This window comes from Perognathus longimembris, chromosome 3 (genome assembly GCF_023159225.1).
Source record: "Perognathus longimembris pacificus isolate PPM17 chromosome 3, ASM2315922v1, whole genome shotgun sequence".
Classification (NCBI taxonomy): domain Eukaryota; kingdom Metazoa; phylum Chordata; class Mammalia; order Rodentia; family Heteromyidae; genus Perognathus; species Perognathus longimembris.
In genome coordinates, this window is record NC_063163.1 from 67,475,438 (window position 1) to 67,502,783 (window position 27,346).

Here is a 27,346-nt window from a genome sequence, read left to right on the forward strand (position 1 = left end):
TGCCCGGTGGCAGCCCCTTAAAAATTCAGGGCTCTGTCATGTTCAAGGGACAGCAAAACCCCTCTGGCCAGTGTCCATTGCTGGAAGATGTCCCCCCAGCCCCCAGTGTCCCCCCCCATTCCCCTGCCCCATAGGGCTGGGGGAAGAGGAAGGGAGAGGTCAGAATTTCCTGTCCTTCTATGCCTGCCTATCACCTTGAAGTGACACCCGCAGGGCCGGCTCCCCTCCTCCTCCACAGTTTCCATGGGGACAGATGTCCTTTCTGCAGATAAGACGTCACTGGAGGAGGGGCGGGCTGTCCAGAGCACCCCCACCCCCAATCTGTCCACCTTCCTTTCTACCAGCTGCTTCCTGCCACAGCTGCTGGCCTTGTCATCTGCCTCCTGACCGGCCTCCCACTAGCTGGGAGCGAGACTCAGCTCCACTACAGAAGGCTCCCCTGAACAAAGGCCTTGGGGGAGCCTTTCAGCCCTCCCAGGGCATTGCTCTCTCTCTCTCCTGCCCAGCCTTCCAGGCTGTGCCCACTGACCCCAGGGACTGAGAAGGCCTGGACGTGTTGCCCCCCTCCATCCTCTCTGGAGTGTGTGTGTGGGGGGGGGCGGCTCCCTCCCTCCTCAGCCCAGAAAGAACATGGGAGAAAGACAAGCAGTGCTTTATTGACGGGCGGACAGGGGGCCTGGGCCCTGGTCCCCACAGCTCCTTCCCCAGGAGGAGTAGCTCTGCAGTGGGTCTGGCCCCGGCCCCGTCAGGGGCTCTGTGTGAGCACAGGGTAGAGCAGCGCCAGGTGCTCGGCGCCCTGCACGGGCAGCGGCCGCGCGCTGTAGTGCAGCACGAGCTCGGGCACGCCGGGGAATGGCCCGCTGTGCTGGCCCAGCACCACCTGGTTCTCGCGGGTCCGGGTGAACTTCAGGTGCAGGAAGCCCTGGCTGCTCCTGGGGTGGGAACGGTTAGAGGAGCCCTGAGCACCCCCACTCTTCCCACATGCTCCCCAGACACCCCTCCTTGGAAGCTTCTGGAAGCCCCTTAGCTTCCTCCTCAGTGGCAGGCCTACCTTGGCAAGTTTGTCCCTGAACACACAAGATCTGCCTTCCAGAACTTGCCATCCCCTTGCAGCCCACCCCATGCCCCTCTACAAGTTTTCTTTTCATCTTTTCCAATACTGGGATTTGAACTCAAGGCCTTGAATTTGCTAGGCTGGGGTTCCACTACTTGAAACATGCACTCCCTCTCCTCTGTGTTTCTTTAGATGTAGTCCTGAGTGGGGGGCACTCAGCCTCTCGAGTAGCTGGGATTAAAGCTATTCACCACAGCATCCGGCTAGAATGTCAAGGACAGAGCCAGGTTCCAAACTCAAATGCTTGCAGTGCTACTCCAAGATTCTGGCTTCAAGACAGGTGCTGGTGGCTCACACCTGTCATCCTAGCCACTCAGGAGGCTGAGAGCGGAGGATCGGCTGGACAGTCAAGCCCATGCGCCTCTTACCTCCAATGAACCAGCAAGAAGCTGCAAGTGGAGCTGTGGCTCAAGCAGTAGAGCGCTTAGCTTTGAATAATAAAGGTAAGGGACAACGTCTAAGCTCTGAGTTCAAGCCCCAGTACCACTGCTGCCTTCCCCGCAGAAACCAAAAGGGACTTTGCACGCCTAGGTCCTTGTCTCACCAAGGCCTGGATTTTATGCGGGGCTTACACACCATCTTCCTGCATGCCTAGCACTACAGGAAGCTCATTTCTAGCTGGAACCCTGCAGGGTCGCCTTCCTGGAAGCCCCGCCCCCACAAGCCCCACCCTAAGGCGCTTGGAAGCCACACCCCCTGTGCCAAGTCTCCACCCAAGCTCCACCTACTTACAAGGAAGCCCCACCCACCCCACGACCCCTTGCCCTGAATGAACCCCTTGCCTGTGGTCCTCTGGAGGGCCTCTGAGCCTCTGAGCCTCTGTCTCACCTGAGGGACAGGGAACAGTCCTGGGGGCTGGTCTCGCTGAGCCGCACGAGGTAGCTGCCTTCCTTGCAGAGGGACAGAAGGTTCTCGGCCTCTGCCCGGCTCAGAGGGCCATGAAACCAGCTGGGGGTGAGGACAGAAGTCTCAGCAACACACAGAGGGTCTGGCCGGCGTGCGGGAGGGGCAGGGCCTGTCTGTGCCCAGTGAAAGGAAGACCCACCAGAGAAGACCCTGGGATGTGTCAGGAGGCGCAGGGCTGCCAGCCAGGCTCTCCCAGGGCCTCTAAGCTCCAGACAAGGGGCTGCTGCCCTGAGCCTCCACAGTTTGTTTGATTTTCTTGGCTAAGGTTCTGGGTGGGAACTCGGGGCCACACACGCTGGGCAAGAGCTTTCCCTCTGTATCACATCCAGGCACCACGGTGATCTTGGCTCACCAGTGGGTTCCCTGGGCACAAATGCCATTCTGCACTGTAAACCCTTATTCATTATTTTTGTGCCAGTCCTGGGGCTTGAACTCAGGGTCTGGGTGCTGTCCCTTCACTTTTTTGCTCAAGGGTAGTGTTCTACCACTTTAGCCACAGTGCCACTTGTGGCTTCTTTGGTGCTTTATGGGAGATGAGAGTCTCAGAATTTCTTGCGTAGGCTGGCTTTGAACCATGACCCTCAGATCTCAGCTCCCCGAGAAGCTGGGATTACAGGTGTGAGCCACCAGCCCCTGACTCAAAGCAACAGTGTGACCCAGGATCCTGCTATCAGAGGGACCCCATGTGCTGTGTTTGGCCCCTAGCTGAGGCTAGGTGCTTGGTGATTCCCTGAAGAAATAATGCATGCATGAATGGATGAGTGTATGAATAAATGATAGCTCTCCCACAGTTCCCCTTCTCTGAAAATCAAAAAGATAAATGCCGTGACTAATGCCCACAATCCCAGCTACTCAGTGGGCTGAGATCTGAGCATCATAGTTCGAAGCCAACCAGGGCAGAAACGTCTGTGAGACTCTAATCGCCAATAACCATCAAAAAGCCAGAAGTGGAACTGTGGCTCAAGTGGTAGAGCACCCTGAGCAAAAGGAACAAAAGCTCAGGGACAGCGCCCAAGGTCCTGAGTGCCAGGTCCAGGTCCAGGTCCAGGGAGAATTAACGTAAAAAGGTACAATTCAGTCTGGATGGAGTCTGCCAGTGGTCGCAGGGGCTCCACGGGGCCCCTGCACCCCCAGTGGCCCCACTCACGGCTGCTTCTCCAGGGGTAGATCCGGGTCCACGCGCTCGGCTGGCTGGGGGCTCCTGGGCGGGGGTCTCCGGAGCTCCTTGGCGGAACCCGGGGTCCTTTCCCACTCCGGACTGTCAAACTGCACTGGAAAGGGGCGCGGAACAGAGAAAGCGTTAGGCCACGCCTACCCCGTGGGGTAGGTGTGTCCGTCTTGGACAGCCAATCAGAACCCAGAAGAGGACATGCTGTGTGAAAGGCCAATCCCAGAAAGGGCGTGGTCACACAGATTCCTAACTTCGGAGTCACAGGGGCGGGGCCAAACACTGCGTTAACCAATCAGAAGCCAGGGGGTGTGGCTAGAGGGGCAGCTAGGAAGTCTCCTCTGGGAGCATCTATGATGTGAATTCCTTTCCGGAGTTCTGCCCTCATTTGGGGAGTTATAAACTTGGGGAACCCCCCTCAATATGTCAGGCAGGGGAGACTGAAGTTCTGAGCCCTGCCAAGTTATGTTGCCCCAACTCTCCCCTTCCTGAGTTTTTGTATTATTACTTATTCTGCAAATGAATAAACTAAGATTCATTCCGGCCCCCCCCCCCCGCCTTTTTCTGTCTTTTTTTTTCTTCTAATGTGTGTGCCATTACTGGGGCTTGAACTCAGGGTCTAGGCACTGTCTCTTAGCTTTTTTGACTATACTCCTTGTGCACAAATCCACTCTGACCTTTTGGTACCCAGACTGGCTTTGAACCTGGATCCTCAGATCTCTCAGCCTCCTGAGTACTTAGGATTACAGGCATGAGCCATTGGACCAACTAAAGTGAGGTTCTGAGACTCACCCAAGCTCACTCAGTTCACCTAGGCATTGACCCTACTTCTACCTGGCTGACAGCTGCTAAAACATTCTGCCCTAGCCTTCTAATAGTTCCCGCAGAAGGGAGCACTTTCAAGCATTCAGTTTACAAGCACTGTCTTGAGGGACAATGAAACTGCTAGTGTTAAGTACATTGGACTCAGGCTGTGACTGGAACCAGGGCAAGGCCAGATGAGGAAACAGAGGTTAGGGCCTGCCTGGATTAAAAAGACACACCTGCAAAGGCTCTGGAGATGTGGTCTTTCTTCCATTCCCAGGGCTGGTCGTACTCATCAGCTGGCCGTTCATCCTCCCCGGGAAGCCGGCTCTGCTGAGGCTTCTGCCCGGGAGTGGGCTCCTCACCGGGCTCCAGGTCCTGTTCTTCATAGGGAGTGTCATACAGCTGTACTGCCCTGCATGGTAGTTCTGGGGGGTGGGGACACACCCACCAATCAGCTACCATTTCCACAAAGAGCCTGTCCCTTCCCTCACCCCCCCCCCCAGCCCTGCTCTTACCACTTACAACCCTCTGGGCATCGTAGGGCTCCATGTAACCATCATCGGGGGGTGGGGGGTGAGGCTGAGCATCGAAAGGGTCTGAATACTCGGGGTCTACTTCCGGCTGATGAGAGAAGAAAGGCAGAGGTTAAAGGCAGCGGAGCCTAGTGACTCCGAACAGTTCTGGGCTTTCTGTAGGGGGAGAGAGGGAACAGGAGAAGAGAGAGAGGAGGGAATCTGTCCTGTAAAGTCTGCAAATATTCACAGCCAGAAACCATCTCCTTTCATAAAGTTACTATTTTAACAGTTACCAGAACCTCATGTCTTAGGCATATTGTAGTACACAGCGTCTATTTTACAGATAAGAAACACAAGGCACAGGGTAGGCAAGGGACTTGGACTGGGTCACACAGCTAGTGAGTACAAGGCAGAACACAATCCCTGGCTATCCAGTTCTGCTGGGCAAATCTGAGCGTCCTAGTTGGAAGTCAGCCCAGGCAGGAAAGTCCATGAGACTCTTATCTCCAATTAGCCAGCAAAAAGCCCAGAGTGGAGCTGTGACTCTAGTGATAGAGCAGCAGCTTTGAGTGGGGAAAGCTCAGGGACACAGGAACCCAGGCACTGAGTTCCAGCCCTAGTACTGGCACAAACATAAAAAGCAAACCACCAAATGCTTGTCTGGAGGTGTGGCTCGAGTGGTAGAGCACCAGGCAAGCAAGCAAGCAGGCAAGCAAGCTAAGCAAATATGAGCTTTTCTTTGAGTTCAGGCCCCATTCCTGGCCAAACATGAAAAGCAAACCTCAGCACAGTTGCTCCAGGCAGGGGTGAGTTCAAATCTCTCTGTCTCACCCTGGGACCTGTTTCCACTTCTGTTAAATGGGACTATGACAGCAAGCAAGCAAGCTACCGGAGGAGGAAAGGCAGCTGCAGGAAGGGTGAGGAAGGGTCTCACCTGGTCCAGCAGGTGCAGTGCCCCCCACTACCACACCCCCCTCCACCCTCATCACCGAGGCTGCCCGGATCCGGGGTGCAGAGCCTGGCGCCCCCCGCCCGGGGCCCCCAGCCACGCACCTCCTCTCCCGGGCTGCCCAGCAGGGCCTTGGCCCGGGCCAGGTCGGCGGCCTCCACCTTGATGAGCCGGTGCTTGGGGGAGTCGTACTTGGGGTCGGCGGGGGGCGCGGGCTCTGGCTCGGCGCGGCTGTCGGCGTCCTCATAGGGGTCCTCGAAGTCCAGGTCCTTCTGCTCGCGATAGGCCCTCAGGATGTCGCTCTCCGAGTAGTCGGGGGCGGGCGGCTGCGGAGGGGGCCTCCGCCCCCCGAAGCTCAGGTAGTCCCGAAGCCATTTGGCCATTTGGGCGGCTTTCACCCAAACTTGGCGAGTCAGGGTGGGGGTGGGGGGAAGGCTACATTCGCTGCTCTGGGTCGGGGACTGGGGGTGGGGTGGGGGGGAGGAGGATGGGGAGGACGATGAGGAGGAAGAGGACGATGGGGAGGAGGAGGAAGATGGGGAGGAGGAGGAGAAGGAAGAGGAGGAGGATGGGGTGGATGGGGGGAAGAGGGTGATCAGGTGCGCCCCTCGGCTGGGCTCAGCATGGAAAAGGCAGAGAGAGGTGGACAGCGGGGATGAGAGGAAGGGGGGACCGCAGGCTCCCCGGCCCGGGCGAGGAGGCACCGGCGGATCGCGCGCCGCTTCGCGCCCCGGGGCAGCGCCGTCCGGGCGGCGGGGCAGCTCGGGCGCCCGGCTGGGTGTCAGGGACCCTGGGAGCGCGGGGGAGGACGGGGTGCGGACGCCCCGGCTCCGTGGCGGGGTCGCCGCCCGGGCCTCGGCTCCCCGCGGCTTGGCGCGCGAAGTTGCGCGGCGGGGCCGGCGACCCCGGCGGCGCCTCCTTTGTTGCGCCCTCGGCGCCCGGGGAGCCCCGCGTCCCCCGGACACCCGGACCCCGAGAGCGGCCGCGATCCGGCCCGGACCACCGCACAAAGGGAAATAAAATCCTCCCGCGTCTGTCCCCGCGCCGCGGCCGCGACTTCCCGCGGCGGCTGGGGGGCTGGGGCCCCGTCGGTGCCCGGCAGCCCCGGGGTGCGACGTCAGGACCCCCCACCCTCCCGCCCGCCCCTCCCCTGCCCTCCTCCCAAGCTGCTGGACCCAGCGGGGCGGGAGAGGTGCGGGGCTGGAGCGAGAGGTGCCGGGGCAGGGGAAGGACGCGGGGGGGGGGGCGGGGGACCGAGGGGGGGCGGGGATCGGGATTGACGGGAAGCGGCGGGTGTGTGTGTGTGTGGCGCTGACCTTGGGGTTCGGTTCCGAGGCCGCGCGGGGCGGTGACTGCGGGGAGGAGATGGACTCGGGCTGTGTTCGGCCCCACGCGGTGAGATTGGGGGTGCGGGGGTGGGGGGCTTGATGGATAGGTGGCAGACTGGGACTCGAATTGACAGGGGCACAGCCGGAGGGGGCGGGCTCCGACCCCACTCGTCCTGACCCCATCTCCCTCCTCTGACCCCGCCTTGTCCCCTCCAGGGCCTCCTCGGTGCCCTCCCCCCCAAGACTCTGACCCTCACCTGCGCCCCTCCTTTGTGCCCTCCCCCCAGGGCTCTGATTTCCCCCCTTCCCCCGCGTGTCCTCCTCCTCCCCCCATGCCCTCCCCGGGGACTGGGGCAGCCATGCAGAGGCAGCTGGCGGGCGGTGGGGAGGGTGGCATCTCATGTCTGGTGGCCTCAGCATCTGTCCTTTTGTGGGGGTGGGGGCGGGGTGGTGAGGGGGACCCGAGGGAGGGCCTGGCCAGGCTGGTCTGTGGTGGCAGCTGGGGGGGGGATGGGAGAGGAAGGCCACCCACCCCTGGACCTGCCTGGAAGCTGCCCTCCTCCCCTAGCAAAATGGGGTGTGTGTGTGGGAGGGCGAATGCCTCAGTTTCCTGAGCCGACAAATAGGGCTTTGAATAGTTCAGACCTTGAACAAGGACTCCCCAAAAGGAGGAAGTTATGCCCCCAATTCCTTGTCATGGGGACAGGGAAAGTGAAGCACAGAGGAGGCGAGAGATGCCTGGACAACCATGCCATGGACTGGCTTGGGGGTGCCCCTAGAATCTCCCCATGGAATCAGCAGTTATCTATCTTCTGTCCACTTGTAATTCTGTTTTCTACATGGGGAAACTGAGGCCTGGAGCCGGGAAGACCAAGGCCCTGGACAGCAGCAGGGGTGGCTTATACCCTTGTCTGTGCAGCTGTGTGTCCCCCCCATCAAACCTGTTGAACTTCCTTCTCACCCCATCCCCCCCATCTGTCCTCAGGCCCCTTCCAGTCCTCAGCCCCCTCCCATCAGTGACAGGCACACTGTCCCGGCCCCCAGGGAGCTCACGGGTAATTGTCTTGTTTTCTGTCAGCCACAGCGGCAGTTCAGGCTGCAGATGAGCTGATGACAGATCTCATCAAACCCCAGCCCTGTCGGATAAATACAGGCGTCTGCGGTATAAATATTTGAAAGGGGCTTCTAATTACATGCCGTGGCAGGAATAGCAATTAGGGACCCCCAGGCAGAATCAAACGCCGTTTGACTTTCCCGGTCCTTTGAGCTGGCTTCTCTTGGGGCTCTCCCAACCCACCTTCAGGAGAGGAGGGGGGGTGGGGGCAGCAGGATGGGAGGGGTCGGCAGGCAGGAGGAGAGGCCGGGGGTCCTGCCACCTTGTCAAAGCCCTGTGACCTTGAATCACACACACAACCTCTCAGACTTTGGCTTTTTGATCTGGAGAGAAGGGAGGGAGGGAAGGAGGAAGGGAGGGAAGGAGGGAGGAAGGGAGGGAAGGAGGGAGGCGCCCAGCAGAGCAATGAGTAGACAAAGGCAAAGAGGTGGGATGGTTTGGGGATTTGGGGACCCCCCTTCCTCTGGGGGTAGCACTGAGTGGGTGAGGTGCAGGGCCTCAACTTGCTCAGGTGAATGGGGGATTTCACTGCCTGCCCATGACTGAGGAGCCAGCCCATTTGCATTCCCAAATGTAATTCATTACCCAACAGTGCACCCCTTCAGAGCTGGAGTGTGGGGGTGTGGGGCTAGGCATGGCTCCAAGGTGGACAGTCTGCCCAACATTTGCAAGGCTATTCTTTTTTTTTTGGCCAGTCCTGGGCCTTGGACTCAGGGCCTGAGCACTGTCCCTGGCTTCTTCCTGCTCAAGGCTAGCACTCTGCCACCTGAGCCACAGCGCCCCTTCTGGCCGTTTTCCATATATGTGTTGCTGGGGAATCGAACCGAGAACTTCATGTGTAGGAGGCAAGCACTCTTGCCACTAGGCCATATTCCCAGCCCGCAAGGCTATTTTTGGCACCACATTTTTTTTAATCATCAAATCACAATAAAAGGACATTAATCCAGGCACCCATGGCTCACATGCAGGTAATCCTAGCTACTCAGGAGGCTGAGATGTAGAGGATAGAGGTCTGAGGATATCTCAGCAATCCCTCTCCCTCCCCCCTAAAAAAGCTGAGTGCCAGACGCTCATACCTGTCATCCTAAACCATTCAGAAGGCTGAGATCTGAGGAATGAGGTTCAAAGCCAGCCTGGGCAGTCAGTCTGTGAGACTCTCATTTCTAATAAACTACTCTGAAAAGGCTGTGGCTGAAGTGGTAGTGCACCAGCCCTGGGTGAAAAAGCTCTGGGACAGTGCCCAGGCCCTGAGTTGAAGCGCGCGCGCACACACACACACACACACACTCTTCACTACTATCTCCAGCTAACCAGCCAAGAGTGGAGCTGGTGGAATGGCTCAAGTGGAGGAACATCAGTTGAGCAAGGGTGGGGCCCTGAGTTCAAATCCCAGTACTAACAAAACCAATAATTTTTTTTAAAAAAGCTATAACTCCTGATGTGGAGACATAGCCCTCTCTCTCATATGATGGATGGCACAGATGCAAGCTGGCTCTGGGAAGCACCTCAACAGGCTCCCCACCTGGTGGGGAGGCAAAACTGCCCTGCGGAGCCTCCAGTCTGATAGAAGAAGCAAACTCTGATTTTAGGGGCTTACATTTGAAGGGAGAGACACAACTCTTCCTTTAGGGGCCCCAGTCTAGGACAGGAGACAAAGCCTCTTTCTTATGTGTCCTGTCTAATGGGAGAGGCTGAGGCCTGGCCCTGTGTTACTCCTTAAGTCTGAGGGAGGAGGTACTGCTCCAACTTCCAGGGCCCCAATCTGATGGAGGAGGCACAGTCCTACCTCCAAGGGTCCCCAGTCCCCAAAGGCCCCACTCTTTTGGAGGTTCATTGTGCCCCCGGGGAAAAGGTGTAGCCTGGGCCCAAGCATATCTGAGCCCAGGTCCCTTCCACTGCAGGAGTCCTGGGCCAAGCAGCCCAGAGGGCGCATGACCATTGTCTGGGCAGGAAGCTAGGAGGTGCTGACTTATCAGAGCCTGGGAGGTGGGGGCAGCAGGAGCCCCATCTCCTTCCTGGGACCTGTGGGTGCCAGGGGAGCTGAAGGAGGGTCCAGAGGGTCAGGACAGGATGGCACGGTCAGTGGAGGGCGTGGGGAGGTCAGCGGGCTGGGGGACGGCTGACACGGGGTCTCCTGTCCTCACTCAGTGACTGGAACCTCAACAAGGAAGATGGACCATGGACAGGCACTGATGGCTCAAGTGCCCCCTAAGAAGCAAGGAGCAAAAGCGGAGCCCCCAGAGGGTCCCTGGGGGAGGGGTGGTCTGGCACAAGTCCTGCAGGGATGGGTGACCTCTGCTCGATGGAGCTCACAGCCCTCAGGGGTAGGGGTGGACAGGACAGGGCCACAATGCCAGGAGCACCGTGGTGACCACTGATGGCTTTTGGGATCAAGCTGTGGGGGCCCATGGGGGTGAGGAGCTGAACCCCAGCCTCGTGACTACCTTCCTCCACTGAGCCTTCCCACGAGGTTCTCACGGTCCCTCCTCTGGGCCAAGTTGCCAGGTCGGCAGTGCCATGGCCCCCTTGTGCGTCCTGGAGACACCTGCCCGGCTTTGTGAGGGGCTTGCAGTTTCTGCAGTGACGTCACACTCAGGGAAGCACCCAGGTCCATATCCCAGGAGTGGCCCCCATAGCCAGGGGCGTGACGCCCAGGAAAGGTGGCGTGTGTAAGGAGTGAGGCATCACCGTCAGAGGTGCCTGGGCCCTGGGGTACTGAGCTTGGAGGGATCAGAGCTCCCCAAGATGGTACTAACAACGCAGGCCTGGGACCTGGGAGTGTGGCCTAGCAGTAGTGCTCGCCTCGTATACATGAAGCCCTGCGCTCGATTCCTCAGGACAACATACACAGAAAAAGCCAGAAGTGGCGCTGTGGCTCAAGTGGCAGAATGCTAGCCTTGAGCAAAAAGAAGCCAGGTACAGTGCTCAGGCCCTGAGTCCAAGCTCCAGGACTGGCAAAAAAAGAAAGAAAAGATAGCAGGCCTGGCCCCTCCTTGGGGATCCAGCTTCCAGCCTCCCATGATCTTCTTGGCTTGCACACAACCACCAGGATGCCACTGCCATGTGACACCAGAAAGGCACTGGCCAGAGCCATGTGGAGGCTCAGCCACTGCCTTGAACCACCTGCCTGGGGCCATGAGCTACATAACCTTCCTAAGCTGGTGGCTCACACTTGTAATCCTAGTTACTCAAGAGGCTGAGACCTCAGGATTGCCGTTCCATGCCAGCCTGGGCAGCAAAGTGCATTAGATTCTGTTATCTCCAATAAACTACTCAGAAAAAGCCAGAAGTGGCTCAAGTGGTAGAAGAAGCTCAGGGACAGCACCCAGGCTCTGAGTTCCAGCCCTGGGACTGATAAACACACAAACTAGTGGAAAAACCCTCCTGTCCTTTAGAAGAACAAAGCCTGGGGCATTTTGTTACAGTAACAGAAAACTGATCCCTGTGGAGGCTGAACTCTGGTGTAAATGAACACAAGGATTCTGTGGTCCCGAAGCCAGACTGTGGGTGGGGTACATGTGGGGGCCACAGGAAGTCTCTGGAACAAGAGGGTCCCACAGCATGGGCTCTGTCGCCCTGTGTACAAGCGGTGAAGGTGTAGGCCACCTGGTAGGGTCCTTTCAGGGGCTCGCAGGTGGCATGGGGGGGACTCAGGGCAGTCGGTGGTGCGGTGCACGTCTCCAGCTGTGCAGCAGGGCCTAGAGTGGGTGCAGCCAGGATTTCTGGTGGCGGTGCGGTGCCACTGGGCAAGGGCGGGGCCTCACTGGCCTCGATGTCCTGTGGTGGCTCTGGCTGGTGTTGGGCCTCCAATGGTGACCACTGGCTCCTGAGGCTCCAGTGTGGCCACGGCTGGACCTGTGACATCCTGAGTGTGGCTGAGGCTCAGCTGCTGCCCTCGCTGTCCTCACTGTCCCCGTAGGCCCCCAGCTGGCTCAGGGAGGAGGTGCCGGGTGTCGGAGGCACAGGGTCGGCCCCTATCCTGTGCTGTGAGGCACCTGTGGGGACAGGGACGGGAAGATCCGCTGTCCTGGCGTGGAAGGCCTCACCCAGTGAGCAAGGCCAGAGCCCATGGCCAGCCGGCCAGTGCTGCCCATGTGTGAGGCCAGGGTGGAGGGTGGCAGCTGGGCCTTGACTCACTGCCCCACCCTGGACCTGGCCTTCGGACATTGCATGGCAGGGGACGCCCAGCAGAGAACAGACAGGGCCCGAGGGCAAGGGCACACCATGAGGCAGATGATGAGGTGCCACAGCCCAGTCACTACCCACCTCTGTGCGGCCTGGGCTGGGCCGCCCCTCCGAGCCTGTCCTGACATCGCAGCAGTGGGGTGCCACTAACCAAGGGCTCATGTGAAGACCCCCTGGTATCAGCAGCCATGGGCCACCCCAGGCTCTGACCCCCGAGTTCCCTTCATTATACCCCATTTTACAGCACAGGAAACAGGTGGGGGCTCAGAACCAGCACAGCAGCTAGATGGCCAGGAGGCAGGGAGCTGCGCTGAGCTGTGCCGAGCTGTGCTGAGCTGTGGTGACCTACAGTGAGGTGTGAGCTGCGGTGAGGTGCAGTGAGGTGTGGTGAGCTGCGGTGAACTATGGTGAGCTGCGGTGAACTATGGTGAGCCATGGTTAGATGCAGTGAGCTGCGGTGAGCTATGGTTAGCTGCATTGAGCTGCGCTGAGCTGCGCTGAGCTGCGCTGAGCTGTGCTGAGCTGTGGTGAGCTGTGCTGAGCTGTGGTGAGCTGTGCTGAGCTGTAGTGAGCTGTGCTGAGCTGTGCTGAGCTGCGGTGAACTATGGTGAGCTGTGCTGAGCTGCGGTGAGCTGTGGTGAGCTATGGTGAGCTGCGCTGAGCTGTGCTGAGCTGCTGTGAGCCGTGGTGAACTATGGTGAGCTGTGGTGAGCTGTGCTGAGCTGTGCTGAGCTGCGGTGAGCTGTGGTGAGCTATGGTGAGCTGCGCTGAGCTGTGCTGAGCTGCGGTGAGCCGTGGTGAACTATGGTGAGCTGTGGTGAGCTGTGGTGAGCTGTGGTGAGCTGCGGTGAACTATGGTGAGCTGCGGTGAGCTGTGGTGAGCTGCGGTGAACTATGGTGAGCTGTGGTGAGCTGTGCTGAGCTGTGCTGAGCTGCGGTGAGCTGCAGTGAGGTGCTCCTGCTCCTGAGGTCCCACCGCACCCCGGCACTCACCTAGGGCTCTCTCCTTGCCTGGGCCACTCTCCGCTTGCATCTTTGCCTTCTTCACCACCACCAGGCCTGCCAGCTGTGTTCTGCCATCCACCTTCCTCTTGGCCTTTGGACCCTGGGGGAAGGGAGGCACGACACACAATGTGGGGGTGCCTGCCTCAGGCTAGAATTATTTTGACCTCCTCGGTCCCAACTCATGGCCTTGATGAAGCCACCGATGAGCTGGCCAGGTCTCTCCCCTGCTGTGACCCTTCTGAGCAGGGGCGAAGAACGGCTCCAGTGCCCCAGGCCCGCCAGCTCACCTCACACACACCTCATTCTGGCATTGCCAGGTCCCTGGGCAGCTTCACCCGTACCAGGCCCTTCCCCTGGAGTCTCCTCCTTTCCTTATTCACATTCACTGGTGAACTCCTACTCATCCCTCAACACCCAAGGGGAGTATCTCCCGCGAGTGGGACAGGTCTGTGCCTTGCCCCTCCATTGGGCTGGGAGCCTCACCGTGCCACAGAAGTCCCAGCACACAGCAGGTACCCAATCCATGTATACAGCAGGGAGCAGCCTTGATGCAGAGCGAGGCGGCAGAGGTGCCTTCACCCACCAGCAGCTCACCCACACACCCTGGGCATTGCTCTACCCACAGTCTTTGTGTATTTCTGATGGTACTGAGGTTTGAACTCAGGACCACACTCTTACCCAGGATGGAGGTTAACCGTGGTGCTGACTCCCTGCGGCCTGGTGTGGGGTGACACATGTCTGTTTCCAGTCCCCCCTCTGCTCACACCTCCCAGAGCTAGTTCAAGGCAGTGTAGGGATAGAGGTTCACAGAACCTCCAGCAACATGGCTCTACAGCAGGGTCAGAGCTTGGGAAGATGGAAGGCCGGGGCGCACGGCCTGGAGCTGGGGATGCTAGCGGCCGTCGGTGCCGGGACATGAGAACTCAACTTTGAGACAAACCCGCCAAGAAACTGAAGCCCTTAAGGGGCTGGGTGGGGCTCAAGAGATGCAGGGAAAAAGACCAGGCACTGGTGGCTCACGCCTGTCATCCTAGCTACTCAGCAGGCTGAGATCTGAAGATGGCAGTTCAAAGCCACCCTGGGCAGCAAAGTCTGTAAGACTGTTATCTCCAATGAATCACCAACAAACTTGAAGTAGCGCTGTAGCTCAAACTGGTAGAGCACTCAGTTGGAGCTGAAGAGCTCAGGGACAGGGGCCAAACCTTGAATTCAAGCCCCATGGCCAATAATAAAACAACAGCAACAAAAAAGAGGTTCAGGGATAGCCCAGCAAACACAAGGACTTCAGTTCAGGCCCCAGTACCACAAAGGAAAAGAGAAGATAGAAAAAGAAGCAAAAAGGGGAGAGAGAAGGAGGGGAGGGAAGGGGAAAGGAAGGGAGAGGAGAAGAGAAGTGGAGAAAGTAGGAGAGGAGAGGAAGGAGAGGAGGAAAACAAAAAACCAAGCTCAAGAGTTCTAGGCCAGGCTGGGCTTCAAGCCCAAACACTGTCTTAAAATACTGGGAGAGAACATGAGGGAAGCAGGGACATTGTCCAAAAAGAAATGTATCTTTTACCTGACTTATGTAACTGTAACCCCTTTCTGAAACTGCAATCCTGTATCACCTTTACAATAACAACTTAAAATGTTTTAAAATGTAAAACAAACAAAATCTGAACCAAGGCTGAGATCTGAGGATCCAGATTTGAAGCCAGCCCAGGCAGATAAATTCAAGAGACTCTTGTCCCCAATTAACCAGCACACCGACACTGACACCCCCCTCCAAAAAAAAAAAAAAATCAGAACAGGAAGAGGCATGGCTGAAGTGGTAAAACACAAGCCTTAAATTAAGAAGAAAAAAATAGTCCAAGTGACAACGTGAGATCCTGAGTTGAATCCCCAGAACCTGCACCAAAAAAAGTAAGCTGGCTGCTGGCTATGCTTCCACACCAGAAGGCGCTGGGACACGGCTGCCAGCATTCAGAACTAGCTTTCCCAACTCGACAAATGGGACTACTACAAATTAAAAAGTTTCTGCACAGCTAAGGGCATAGCCACCAAAACAGAAAGACAGCCAACCATATGGGAAAGGATCTTTACCAGCACAGCAACAGACAAAGGCCTAATATCTGTCATCTACAGAGAACTCAAAAAACTAAGCCCCTCCAAGCCCAATAAACCAATTAGGAAATGGGCAAAGGAGCTAAAGAGAGACTTCACAAGAGAAGAAATAAAAATGGCAAAGAAACATATGAGGAAATGTTCAACATCCCTGGTAGTAAAGGAAATGCAAATAAAAACAACCCTGAGATACCACCTCACTCCAGTTAGAATGGCCTATACTCTGAACTCAGGAAACAACAAATGCTGGAGGGGGTGCGGGGAAAGAGGAACCCTTCTCCATTGTTGGTGGGAGTGCAAATTAGTACAACCACTTTGGAGAACAGTATGGAGGTTTCTCAAAAAGCTCAATATAGACCTACCCTATGACCCAGCCATACCACTCCTAGGCATCTATCCTAAACGGCAAGTCCCAAGATGTCAAAAAGACATTTGTACTTCCATGTTTATCGCAGCACAATTCACAATAGCCAAAATATGGAAACAACCCAGATGCCCCTCCACAGATGAATGGATCCAAAAAATATGGTACCTTTACACAATGGAATACTACATAGCGATTAGGAATGGTGAAATATTGTTATTCGCAGGGAAATGGTCAGAACTCGAACAAATAATGTTGAGCGAGACAAGCCTAGAACACAGAAAACAAAGGGGGCATGATCTCCCTGATATATGACTGTTAACAAAGGGAGACGGAGAGACAGTAGAGACCAGGTCTGTGAAACCAAAAACTGCTTGTCAAATGGTATTTCCCACAGGATTGGGGCAGCGACCCAACAGTATGTAACTAAAACCAAACAACTACTCAACATATAAAGGCCAAAAATCAACCTCTCAGTGGAATACAATAGCTCAAAAGCTATGTATGTACGTTCATATAAGACTACTATCGACATATTGTCTAATATCAACATTACATTTAAAGCCCCAGGCGAATTTTCTTGGGCTTGGCCACGTGGCTACTGTATATGTTCTTGATAGATTGTATATTGTATATATGTCTACCTGACCTAGAGAAGGGAAAGAAAAACAGGGCGTAAAATATCACAAGAAATGTACACACTGCCCTACTATGTAACTGTACCCTTTTTGCACAACACCTTGTCAAAAAATTTGTGTTCAATTAATAAATAAATTAAATAAAATAAAAAAGAACTAGCTTTCCCAGCCTCCTTTGCAGGATATGGTCAGGTGGTTAAGCTTTAACCAATGGCAGGCTGGTGTGGGGATGTGAGCGCGGGACGTGGTCCCCAGGCAGAGGTGTGCTGACAGCGACCCAGGGCAGGTAGCCCTGTAGGATAGGCTAGACAATCGAGAGGACAGGCTGGGCCCTCAGGTCTCGGGGCAGCCTTTGTGGTTGTGGGTCCCTGCACTGATGGGACGGAGAGTCATCTGCTATCCAGCTGGGTGGACGAGACACCCCCTGCCCTCCTTTCCTGTTGGGCGAGGTCTCCACAGCTGGGCCAGGTGCCCTACCAAGGGTGGAACCTGCATCTGGACCAGCCTCCCTGGCTCTTCCCGGCCCCCCATTGGACACTGGCTGGTGATACTGAACAGGAGCCCCAAGAAGCAGGGTCCCTTGTCACCCTGTGGAGTCCTGGGGTGTCATGAGGGCCCAGCTCTCACCGCTTCACTGGGCAGTAGGGACCCGCATACCACCTGGCTGTGCACCACTGAGCCACTGCGGGACGAGCCGGCTCACCTCATGCAGGATGGCGGTGGGGCTGGGCCTGACCGCAGGCCGGGGCACAGTGGGGACAGCCTCATCCTCAGAGTCCGAGTCCTGCAGCAGCCGGCCTCGCCGAGCCTCCTCTAGCAGGGCCCTGGGGGACAGAACAGGGGGGTATGGAGACCAGCTCTGCAGGGGCTGGGGCTGGGGACCCTCCACCAAGGGGTCCTGCTGCCCTTTCCTGCCCTGCCGAGAGGACTTCAACACGCTGAGGCTTGGCCTGGGGTGAATGCTTGCTTAGCATGGAAAGGTTCTAGGGTCCCCAGGGGAGCACAGCACATGAGGTGCAGCTGGGAGGGCTCAGGGACGTCTCCCCCAAGGATACTGGAGTCTCAGGAAGGGGACTTGAGGCACGGGGATGGGATGGGGGGGGCCCCACGATGACTCACGCCGTCTCTCGCTCGTCCTCCTCCTGCTGCTGCTGTCGCCGCTCCTCCTGCGACAGGCGGTGCTGGCGCAGCATGGCCTCGAAGTCCACATGTGCCTGCCGCTGGTTCAGGTCCTTCAGCTCCTGCAGGTTCTCCAGCACCTCCATCTCCAGCTTCGAGTCCCTCGTGCGGTTCTCTAGCACCTGTGGCCATAGGGTGGGGGAGCTGGCACCTGGGGGCTCCCGGGAGCCGGCCCCTTCTCTCCTGCCTGGGCCCCACTTCACAGGAAGGAACGCCAAGGACAGGCGACCCACTGCTGGAGGGCACACAGCTGGGCAGTGGGGCCGCCAGGATTAGAACCACAGAAGATGGGTAGAAAGGATCCAGGCGAGTCAGGAAGACTGGGTTTCCAATCGCTGACAGCTATCATGGGAAGTTTCACCAGGTAAAAGTGGGCATCTGCAGCCCAGAGCTGGAGGCCCTCACCTATATTCAGCTACTCAAGAGGCTGAGATCTGAGGATTTAGTTCAGAGCCAGCTCAGGTGGGAAAGTCTGTGAGACTCTTATCTCCAATGAACCAGCAAAATGCCAGAAGTGGAGCTGTGGCCCAAGTGGTAGAGCACCAGCCTTGGGTGGAAAAGTTCAGGGACAGTGCCTGGACTCTGGGTTCCCCTAACACTTGGAGAAAAAAAAAATTGTCCACAAGTTTTCTGTACAGTCAAGGTGGAGCCTAGTGCTGGATATGCAGGCTCAATCCTAATAGAAGAGATGGACCGGATGCCGCGCCCTAGCAGAGGCCGTAAATGTCACATGACTTCCAGGCTCTCCCCCAGGCCAGCATCTGGGGGCAGCAGATGCCTTGTGTGGAGGAGGTGCACGCAACGGTGAGCCACCACCCATGTGGTGGCCGGCCGACACCTCCGGCCCACAGCTACATGTGAGGAGCAGCAGGGCCGTGGGCCTCTGCAGGCAACACAGCCCCGGTGGGACCTTCAGATGAGGCGGCCCCCGGCAAACCTCTCCACTCCGACCTCATGCTATCACAGGACCGAGAGACCTGGGCCGTGCGCGGCAAGCCGTGTGGATTCTTGGTTCTAGATCCCAGATCCTGATGAGGACGGCCACGCCCCAGTGAGCAATGACAGAACCCCGCGCCGTAGCTCACCTTCATGGGGTTGTTCAGCTCCTCGTCCTCCCTCTCCTTCTGCACACGTTTTTCCTCCTCCTCCAGGAGCTTCTCGGCCTGGAAGTTCCTCGTGGCTCCGTGCTCCATGGTGTAGTCTGTGTTTTCGGGGTCTGTCTGGGGGTGGGGGACACAAGTCAGCCCTGTGTCCCTGAACAATGGGGATGAAGCCACCAGCAGCCGGAGCCCTGCGGCAGCTTCACATTCCTCCCACCCTCTGTCCTTCTTGTCTAAGTGTGTCGGCAGCTTGTTCTTTCTTTCCCATCTTCTCTATGGAAACGCCTGGAAATACTCAACTCCCTGGCACAGGTGTTAAGCCCCCTCTGCCAGCCGGGCACTGACCAGCCTCCATTCTGCGCCCTCCCTGCCTTTGCAGTTTGCTATGTGATCTGCTGGGGTTACACAAAGGAGCGGTGACACCCAGCAGGCAAAGCCGCTATTCCAATCAAAGGAGAAGAGTTTATGGTGAAGTAATAAATACTCAGCGGGAGCAAGGTGTATGAAAATGGTATCTTAGGTCTCTTGTCCTGTTCTGTTTAGTCTTGTCCTTAATTGTGATAACACTGAATAGGAAAAACACAGCCTGGAGGCAGAGCACCATGGTGAGCGCTTATCTGAATGTGAGGTTCTGCAGTTCCAACCCTAGTGCTGTCAAAAGGGTGAAAAACAAATGAATATGATTTTACTGACTGTATAGTATTTTTTTGGCCAATCCTGGGCCTTGAACACTAGGCCTGACCACTGTCCTTAAGTCCCTTTTGCTCAAGGCTAGTGCTCTAGCACTTGACCCACAGCACCACTTCAGCTTTTTCTGTGATTAACTGGATGAAAGAGTACCATGGACCTTTCCTGACCTGGCTGGCTTTGAACCGTGAGCCTCAGATCTCAGCCTCCTGAGTAGCAAGGATGACAGGTGTGAGTCTCCGGTGCCCAGCTGACTGTATAGTATTCTATCAGATATTAATTTTCCTGTCAGGTCTGCTACCTTACACTTGTCTATGCGACCAACTTTTTGCCTATAGAAGTAATGACGTCACTAGCTTGGTCCTCAATTCTCTGCCACTAACTGAACGGGTTTTCCTGGGGGTACGGGGGTGACGGGGTCACCCCCAGAAGCCTTCCTATCAATCTGAGGGGAGCAGCGGAGGAGGCCAGGCCTGGCCAGCCCTACCTTGAAAGTGATCTCAGCCAGGCAGCGCGTGCACTTGATGTAGAAGCGGAAGATGGGCAGCCCCAGGTAGACCTCATTCTGCACGGTCTCCTTGCGCGCGTTGAACTTTTTCCCCTTGTAGATGTACTCTCCGCACGTCTTGCACCTGTGGCAGGACAGGGGCTTGAGCTGCGCCCTCCGGCAGGAGACAGAGCATGGCACAGGCACGCACACCCACTGGGTCTCCACCCTGGCCTCGCCTCCTTGGGGAAGTCCAGGACTACAAAGCTGCGTGTCCAGATGAGTCAGAAGCAAGCTTGTCACCATGGCTGCCCATCCACGATGCCCCACAGGGGAAGATGGCTTCTGCCACCCTGGCTGGCTGCCCACCAGGCTGCCCCCCTGCTGCTCCTCCAGTCCGCTCCTGCCCCAGGGCCTTTGCTCTGCCATGCCTGGATCTTGGGAGCCCTTTTTCCTCCTCTGACACACTATGTGCATGTGTCACTCTCATTCCACTTGCTCAGCCAGGGCCCTAAGCCACGGAAGCCACACCTCCAGTCCAGCTTTTTGTTAGTTAATAGGAAACAGAGGCTGGCAGACCTTTTCTTCCCAGATTACAAACTGCAACCTCAGGTCTTGGCTTCTTCTGGGATTACAGGTGTGAGCACCAGTGGCTGGCCTCTCCTCTGACATGGATTCTGACACTTCTCTTACCACCAAGCAGCTGCCCGCTTCTCCACCTGCAACACAGCCGCTGTCCTCCTGTCCCACGGACTCTGTCCGTGCCTGAGTCCTCCCCACGCCCCATCACACTGCACCACAAGATGCGAGGCCTTTGTCTGATACCCGACATCTATGGAGTGAAGGAGGGAGTGCCCAGAAGAGAGGTCACTTTCTGGAACCTCCTGGTCCTCACTGACCCAAAGGAGCAGCAGGTCTATGATATGTCTAGTGCACACACAAATCAGCAGTTGCACGATTCAGAGCAAGCCTGAAGAGCTTGCCACACTAAGCTGTCTGTCCTGAGAGGGGAGGACAGAGGCCGCTCTGGGGATAAGATTGGAGCGAGGACTGAAGAGGCAGAGGGGACCCAGTTTTGTACGTGCTCCAGGAAGGGGACATAGCAGGGACAAAGGGCCTGAGGCAGGAACATGCTTGACTGTCCCTGGGGATTCTGATGGGGGGGGGTGAGGAGGGTTGTAAGCTGGTGAGCGTTTGTTTCTTTTTCTTACTAGAAGACCAGAAGCCCACCACCAGGCATGGGAAGTTTAATCTTTAAAAAAAAACATTTGTCGGTTGTGGGGCTTGAACTCAGAGCCTGGGCGCTGTCCCTGAGCTCTTTATCATGGCTGGCACACAACCACTTGAGCCACAGGGCCACTTCTGGTTTTTTGGTGATTAACTGGTGATAAGAGTCTCACATGGACTTTCCCCAGGCTGGTTTTGAACCACGATCCTTAGGTCTCCGCCTCCTGAAGAGCTAGGATGACAGGTGTGAGTCACCAGTGCCTGGCTTAGGAAGTTTATCTTCAAGGAGGAGGAAAATGAGGACTGCAGTAGTCAACACCAGGAGCAAGCCTTGAGATGGGCCATTTGTCGGGGGACGCCAATTAGTGGGGTTCACCTGCCATGAGGCTGCCCGGCCACCACTCACCTCATGTTGAAGGGAGCCATGAGCCGCACCACGTACTGCCGGTCCTTCGGCAGCTTGAGCTTGGGGATCTTTGAGGGGTCAAAGTCTGGCGGGTAGTATTTCTGTGGGAAGGAAGGCAAGGTAAGCAGTGGGGGTGATCAGTAGCAGGCCAGGGCAGGGAAAGCCGTGCCATGAGGGCCAAGGTTTGAATGGAATTAGTATTCATCTCAGGATGTGGGTCACACACAACCTCAGTGCTCTGGCTTTCTTCAACAATTAGCCAAAGGGAAACACTCAGAAGTGATGTGAAAACAGGGCACAGGGCCAGTGCCCAAGCTTCTAGAATCTTCCTCTGGCACAGCAGCAGGATGTCTGGAGAGCCCCTAGACACCTGAGACTTCCACTGCAGTGTGTGTGAGTGTGTGTGTGTGTGTGTGTGTGTGTGAATTATGTTATCTAAATAACTCTAAGCTAGGTGCAGTGCTGAACTCCTGTAATCTCCGTGAGACAAAGTATTCTTTTCTGTCAAACTAAAGTATGTTTGGTATTGGTGTTTCCTGGAATTACTTGCTTTATTTACTCCAATTGCAACCATTACCTGCACTGCTTGTTACCAGCTAGCAAGGTTAGGGAGACAAATCTTGTGTTGGTGAAGCTAAAATAATATACTGCAATAGATAAGTGAGAAAAAAAGAGGGATTAAGGAATGGCGCCCTTTCTAACCTTGGTAATCAATTGTACTTAGACTACGAGCCTAACGCCTTGACAAGGAGAAAGAACAGTGTGGATTGGGATAAAAGCCTAGCAAACTGCCTGCACCGTGTGCCTGCCTAGCTCTGAGTAGAGTAATGGTACTGAACCATAGTGAGCAAAAGTAAATTGCTTTCACAAAATCCTCTCCCCACTTACAGCCCTCTTGCTCTTGCTCTTTTGACCATCTTGGGGCTTGAACTCAAGGCCTGAGCACCGCCCTGGCTTCTTTTTGCTCAAGGCTAGCACACTACCACTTGAGCCACAGAGCTACTTCTGGCTTTTTCTGTTTATGTGGTGCTGAGGAATCGAACCCAGGGCTTCAGGCATGCTAGGCACATTCCCAGCCCTTCCAGTATCTGTTGTGTGTCCATTCATTTCTGACACCAGAGTCGTGCATTTCTAACATCCCTGCACTCCAGATTCAGAGACAGGAGAATCAGAAATTCATGGTCAGCCTGGGCTACAGAGACTGTCTCAAAAACAAACAAACAACAACCCCAAATATAAACAACAAAATCACCACTCCACGTTACTGAAGTATCAGAAGAAAAAGTGTTTTGTGTTTGCAGCAGATTTAGTGGGATGCAGCCAATACACAGATCACCCTATATTCCATGTCTCAAAGAACAAGGAGATAGCAAAATGTATCCACTTTATAGAGGAGGACACTGAGTCTCTCAAGTTTCAGCTACTCAGGGGCTGGGAATGTGGGCTAGTGGTCAAGTGCTTGCCTAGCATGCATGAAGCCCTGGGTTCAAATCCTCAGTACCACATAAATAGAAAAAGTTGCAAGTAGTGATGTGGCTCAAGTGGTAGAGTGCTAGCCTTGAGCAAAAAAAGCTCAGGGATAGGGCCCAGGCCCTAAGTTCAAGCCCCAGGACTGGCAATCAATCAATCAATAAAAACAAAAATAAGGGCTGGGAATGTGGCTTAGAGGTAGAGTGCTTGCCTAGCATGCATGAGACCCTGGGTTTGATTCCTCAGCACCATACAAACAGAAAAAGTCAGAAGTGGCACTGTGGCTCCAGTGGTAGAGTGCTAGCCTTGAGCAAAAAAATAAGCCAGAGACAGTGTTCAAGCCCTGAGTCCAAGCCCCAGGACTGGCAAAAATAAATACATAAAATAAATAAATAAAAATAAAAGACTCAGCTCCTCGGGATTTAGATCTGTTGACATGACTGGGGAAAACTGCTGTGGCACAGTGTAGGAACGGGAGCCACGGGGCTCAGAATGCGGTCTGAATAACTGGGTGGGGTGGGCCCCAAAGTGCTGGGGAGGGTCCTCTCCCAGCATAATCAAAGCGCTAAGCAAAGCAGAACCCTCCGAGAATGATGATTGGTCAGAAACATCCGAAGGGCGGGACTCAAAGATCCTGCCTCTAAAGGGATGAATAAGGCAGCTTAGCCATTATCTTCAGGATGCAGCGGCTGAAGAAGGTGATTGGATACATTCCGGCGGAAAAGCCAATCACAGAAGCGAGAGGAAGATAAGTGCGAAGAGCCCCGCCCCCTACGACGTACACCCAATTGGGGGAAGGAAGGCTAACTTAAGGCCCACCTCCCCCTCCAAAGACAGTGATTGGGAGGGGCTTGGGGAACGCCCGGGAGAAAAACCGGCACAAAAAGGAAATCACAAGGAGTTTCGGCCCCTCCCCGGAATCCGTTTATAGCCCACTGCGGGTGGAAAGGTGAAACAGCCGGATTCTTACGTTTAAAACTTTCCGCTCCGACATCTTCGCCTCCTACTCGTCGGCCAAGCGTCTGAGAACTGGCTATCTTAGAGCTTTTAGAAGCGTTTTCGACCGTGACCCGGACTTCCGTGTGCGTCACTTCCGAGACTCTTTCCTATTGGTCGTTGCAGAAACAACTTCCGTTATGTCCGTGTTCAGCTCCCACGCCAGGAGTCCGTCAGTATTCCCACCCGACTTGCAAGCACCTAAGCCCGGAATTAAGGTTCCGTGGCCATCGGGATTAGGGTCCTTCCTTAAATCCATAACCACTTCATAAATTCCTGCCCTGATATACTGAGCTCTGTTGTTTTTCATCCTTTTTTTGGTGTGTATACTCGTGCTTGAAGTGAGGACTTCCCATGCTCCTTTGGCTTTATTGATTGGTCCTCTACCATTGAGCCATGCCTCCAGTTCTGCTTTTTGCTGTTTAATTGGAGGTAATCTCAGATTTTTTTTGTCGGTCGTGGGGCTTGAACTCTGGACCTGGGCGCTGTCCCTGAACTCTTTTGCCCAAGGTTAGCGCTCTTCCACCTTGAGCCACAGCACCACTTTAGGTTTTCTGGTGGTTACTTGGAGATTGAAGGATTGACTCCCACCCTGTTTTCTCAGGTGCATACAGATACTGGGCAAGCCACCAAACATAAGTGCAAACTGCCTGACATAAGCAGAGCAATCGGACCTGAGCCTGGATTGTAAACAGTCCATGGTGGGCTCAGCCCATAAGACTCTGGGACCAAACTGCCAGGCCAGAAAAGGAGTAAGAGATCGGAAGACTAAGAGCTGTATCCTGTGACGGCCAAACGGTATAGGCAAGACCCATGTAGAGCTCTTTGAACATTAAAAAGCTTGAGACCTTGGATAAGAGAATACTTACCCTATTCTCTGCCTGCACCTGTAGTTACATCCTCCCTCCCCCAGTGGGGGGTGGGGAGGTTCCATGTCCCCCCCCCCAAGAGTCCACCACTCAGAGACAGTCTCAAGCAAAAAGATGGGTTTATTGGGGAAGCAAAAAGCAAACTGCCTGGCCAGAGACATAGCACAGACTCAGGAGCTGAAACTACACCCCTGAAAAGCCGACTGACCAGCCAGGGACACAGCACAGACTCTGGAGCCAGCACCGTGCCCCCTGAGCAGTCCTCAAACTGGGGTTTATAAAGGTAAAAGCGTAGCACAGATGTAGGGGCTTGATGCGGGAAGGGGTGGGGGTGGGGGGTAGAGCAAGCAACAAACAAGTTAAGCAAACCATTTACAGAAGCAGAATTTTGGGGTCAGGTTGACCTAATCTACTGCCCCCAACATTTCCTACCATGTTTCCCTAATCAAGATGGAATCAACTCTGCTCCCTATAACACTCCCCATATGAAATTCATTTAACCCCTGACTCCTTGCTCAGATTCTATAAAACCCTTGACTCCAGCCCGGCCCCCACTGATAAAACCTCCACACCTGCAGGAAGGCTGTGTCCCTCACTGGCAATAAACAGTTCTAGCCTGTTGATATTGAGTCTGGACTGTTTTCTTCCCTTCTCATTCATTTTCCTAACAGAGATAAAAAGTCTCATGGACCTTTGAACCTCGGATCCTCATCTTTCAATATTGTGAGTAGCTAGGATTACAGGCATGAGCCACCATTACCCAGATCAGATATTTTTGGGGGGTGGGGGCAGTCTTTGAACCATGATTCTTCTGATCTTTCAAGGATGAGCTACCTGGCTGTCTCTTTCATAAAGTGTATACGGTGTTTACACTTGGGACACAGCAGGGAACAAGATCTAGATTCCTGCATTGAGTGTGGTCTAAGTCCATGTATGGAAATATTCCCTGGTGAAATAGTGTTGAGAAGGTGGCTCCCCTGCTGAGGGGAAAAATGAAATTGTGGAGGAGGTATGTTCACCTGTCACCACGTGGGTGACCAGAGATACTCCAGGTGCAAGCTATACAAAGGCTAGGGGTGCTGTGGCTCCAGTGACAGAGCGCTAACCTTGAGCAAAAGCAGCTCAGGGACAGTGCCCAGGCCCTGAGTTCAAACTCCAGGATGACAAAGAAAAAAAAGTTGAGAGCCGGGTATTGGTGGCTCACGCCTGTCATCCTAGCTACTCAGAAGGCTGAGATCTGAGGATCACAGTTCAAAACCAGCCTGGGCAGGAAAGACTATCTCCAATTAAGCACCAAAAAGCTGGGCTAGAGTCATGGCTTAAGTGGCAGTGTGTAAGCAAAACTCAGGATAATGAGACCCTGAGTATAAGCCCTCCATACCCTTCAAAATGGACAGGCTGGAAGCCACAGAGAAGAATTCTAGAACCTATTTGCATGTCTTTTTAGTGGCCAAGTAGCCATGAGTGAAGGGGATGCAACCCAAATGAAGATTGGGATCCCAAGATTGAAGAGAAAAATATTGTAATTAAACATTTTAATGTCCTTTTTAGTATGTATTTTTTAATTTTCTTTAAGTACTTGTACAAAGGAGTTGCCATTTAACAAAGCAGTTCACAATATATCTCAATCCATGTCACCCCTTTCAACATTCTCATTCCTCCCTACCCCTTCCCTCTTTCTCATTTTGTAGAATGTACATTGGATTCTTAACCACATTCCCCCCTCTCCTCCTCTTCATCCATCTACCCCTCTAGCCTTGATCCCACCCCTCCTCCTCTGCATCCATCTACCCCTCTACCCTGATCCCACCCCCCCTCCTCCTCCTCTTTATTCATCTACCCCTCTAAACTTGATCCCACCCCACCCCTCCTCCTCTTCATTCATTTACCCCTCTACCATTGATCCCACCCCACCCCTTGCGAGTACCTGTTTCCTGGTGTTTTATTTTGCTGAACTTTGATTTTGCCTTTCTAAGGAATTACACTATTGAATCTACTGTGTTTCAGTTAATATATTTGTGTATACTTGCATACCACCTAAAATATTTACTTAAGAGTTTCTAAGCTAGCCAAGTGCTGGTGGTGACTCACGCCTGTAATCCTAGCTACTCAGGAGGCTGAGATATGAGGATCACAGTTCAAAGCCAGCCCATGCAGGAAAGTTCCGGTGAGACCTTTTGTTTTGTTTTGTTTTGTTTTTGCCAGTCTTGGGACTTGAATTCTGGGCCTGAGCACTGTCCCTGAGCTTCTTTTGCTCAAGGATAGCACGTTACAAATTTGAGCCACAGCCCCACCTCCAGCTTTCTGGTGGTTAAATGGAGATATGAGTCTCACAGAATTTCCTGTCTGGGCTGGCTTCAAACTGTAGTCTTCAGATCTCAGCCTCCTGAATAGCTAGGATTACAGGAGTGAGCTACCAACATCCAGACCATATCTTTACAAATGGTACAATATCAACCTTTCTAATAGATGAGTAAAATTCCATTGTGTGTGTGGGGTGTGTGTGTGTGTGTGTGTGTGTGTGTGTGTGTGTGTGTGTGTGTGTGACATTTTCTTAATCTGTTTATCTATTGAGGGGGCATCTGGGCTGATTCCATGCCTTGGCTATGTCTAATAGTGCTGCAGTGAACATGATTGCAATGGTGACTTTACTGTATGTAATTTAAGCCTTCTGAATCCAAGTGACCTTCAGCTCTGTAGACAGGATATCTCAGTGAGTCCTCAAATCAGCC

At 54.8% G+C, this 27,346-nt stretch overlaps 2 protein-coding genes across 2 annotated transcripts; both read right to left on the reverse strand.

Annotated features, from left to right (window-relative positions):
* Positions 1 to 694: 694 nt before the first annotated feature.
* Shd (Src homology 2 domain containing transforming protein D) lies at positions 695 to 5,921 on the reverse strand. Its single transcript, XM_048341982.1, has 6 exons — positions 5,564 to 5,921; positions 4,511 to 4,616; positions 4,232 to 4,420; positions 3,168 to 3,291; positions 1,943 to 2,062; positions 695 to 932 (listed from the first exon to the last, which is right to left on the reverse strand). Exons 1-6 carry the CDS (start codon positions 5,840 to 5,842, stop codon positions 746 to 748), a joined length of 1,005 nt encoding a protein of 334 aa, XP_048197939.1. The 5' UTR covers positions 5,843 to 5,921; the 3' UTR covers positions 695 to 745.
* A 5,713-nt stretch (positions 5,922 to 11,634) lies between these two features.
* On the reverse strand, positions 11,635 to 23,817 carry Yju2 (YJU2 splicing factor homolog). Its single transcript, XM_048341983.1, has 8 exons — positions 23,720 to 23,817; positions 21,280 to 21,380; positions 19,647 to 19,791; positions 18,458 to 18,592; positions 17,313 to 17,494; positions 16,897 to 17,017; positions 13,080 to 13,191; positions 11,635 to 11,896 (listed from the first exon to the last, which is right to left on the reverse strand). Exons 1-8 carry the CDS (start codon positions 23,741 to 23,743, stop codon positions 11,784 to 11,786), a joined length of 933 nt encoding a protein of 310 aa, XP_048197940.1. The 5' UTR covers positions 23,744 to 23,817; the 3' UTR covers positions 11,635 to 11,783.
* Between the last annotated feature and the right edge of the window lie 3,529 nt (positions 23,818 to 27,346).

Excerpts from the sequence above, each read along its gene's own strand:
- Yju2 (XM_048341983.1), bottom strand. The coding sequence starts at position 23,743 with ATGTCGGAGCGGAAAGTTTTAAAC. Across the intron at positions 13,192-16,896 it reads CCACCGCCATCCTGCATGAG|GGTCCAAAGGCCAAGAGGAA; the intron begins GTGAGCCGGCTC and ends CCCTTCCCCCAG. Across the intron at positions 11,897-13,079 it reads AGGCAAGGAGAGAGCCCTAG|GTGCCTCACAGCACAGGATA; the intron begins GTGAGTGCCGGG and ends CTGTCCCCACAG.
- Shd (XM_048341982.1), bottom strand. The coding sequence starts at position 5,842 with ATGGCCAAATGGCTTCGGGACTACCTGAGCTTCGGGGGGCGGAGGCCC. Across the intron at positions 4,617-5,563 it reads TGGGCAGCCCGGGAGAGGAG|CCGGAAGTAGACCCCGAGTA; the intron begins GTGCGTGGCTGG and ends TTCTCTCATCAG. Across the intron at positions 3,292-4,231 it reads CATCTCCAGAGCCTTTGCAG|TGCAGTTTGACAGTCCGGAG; the intron begins GTGTGTCTTTTT and ends GCCCCTTTCCAG.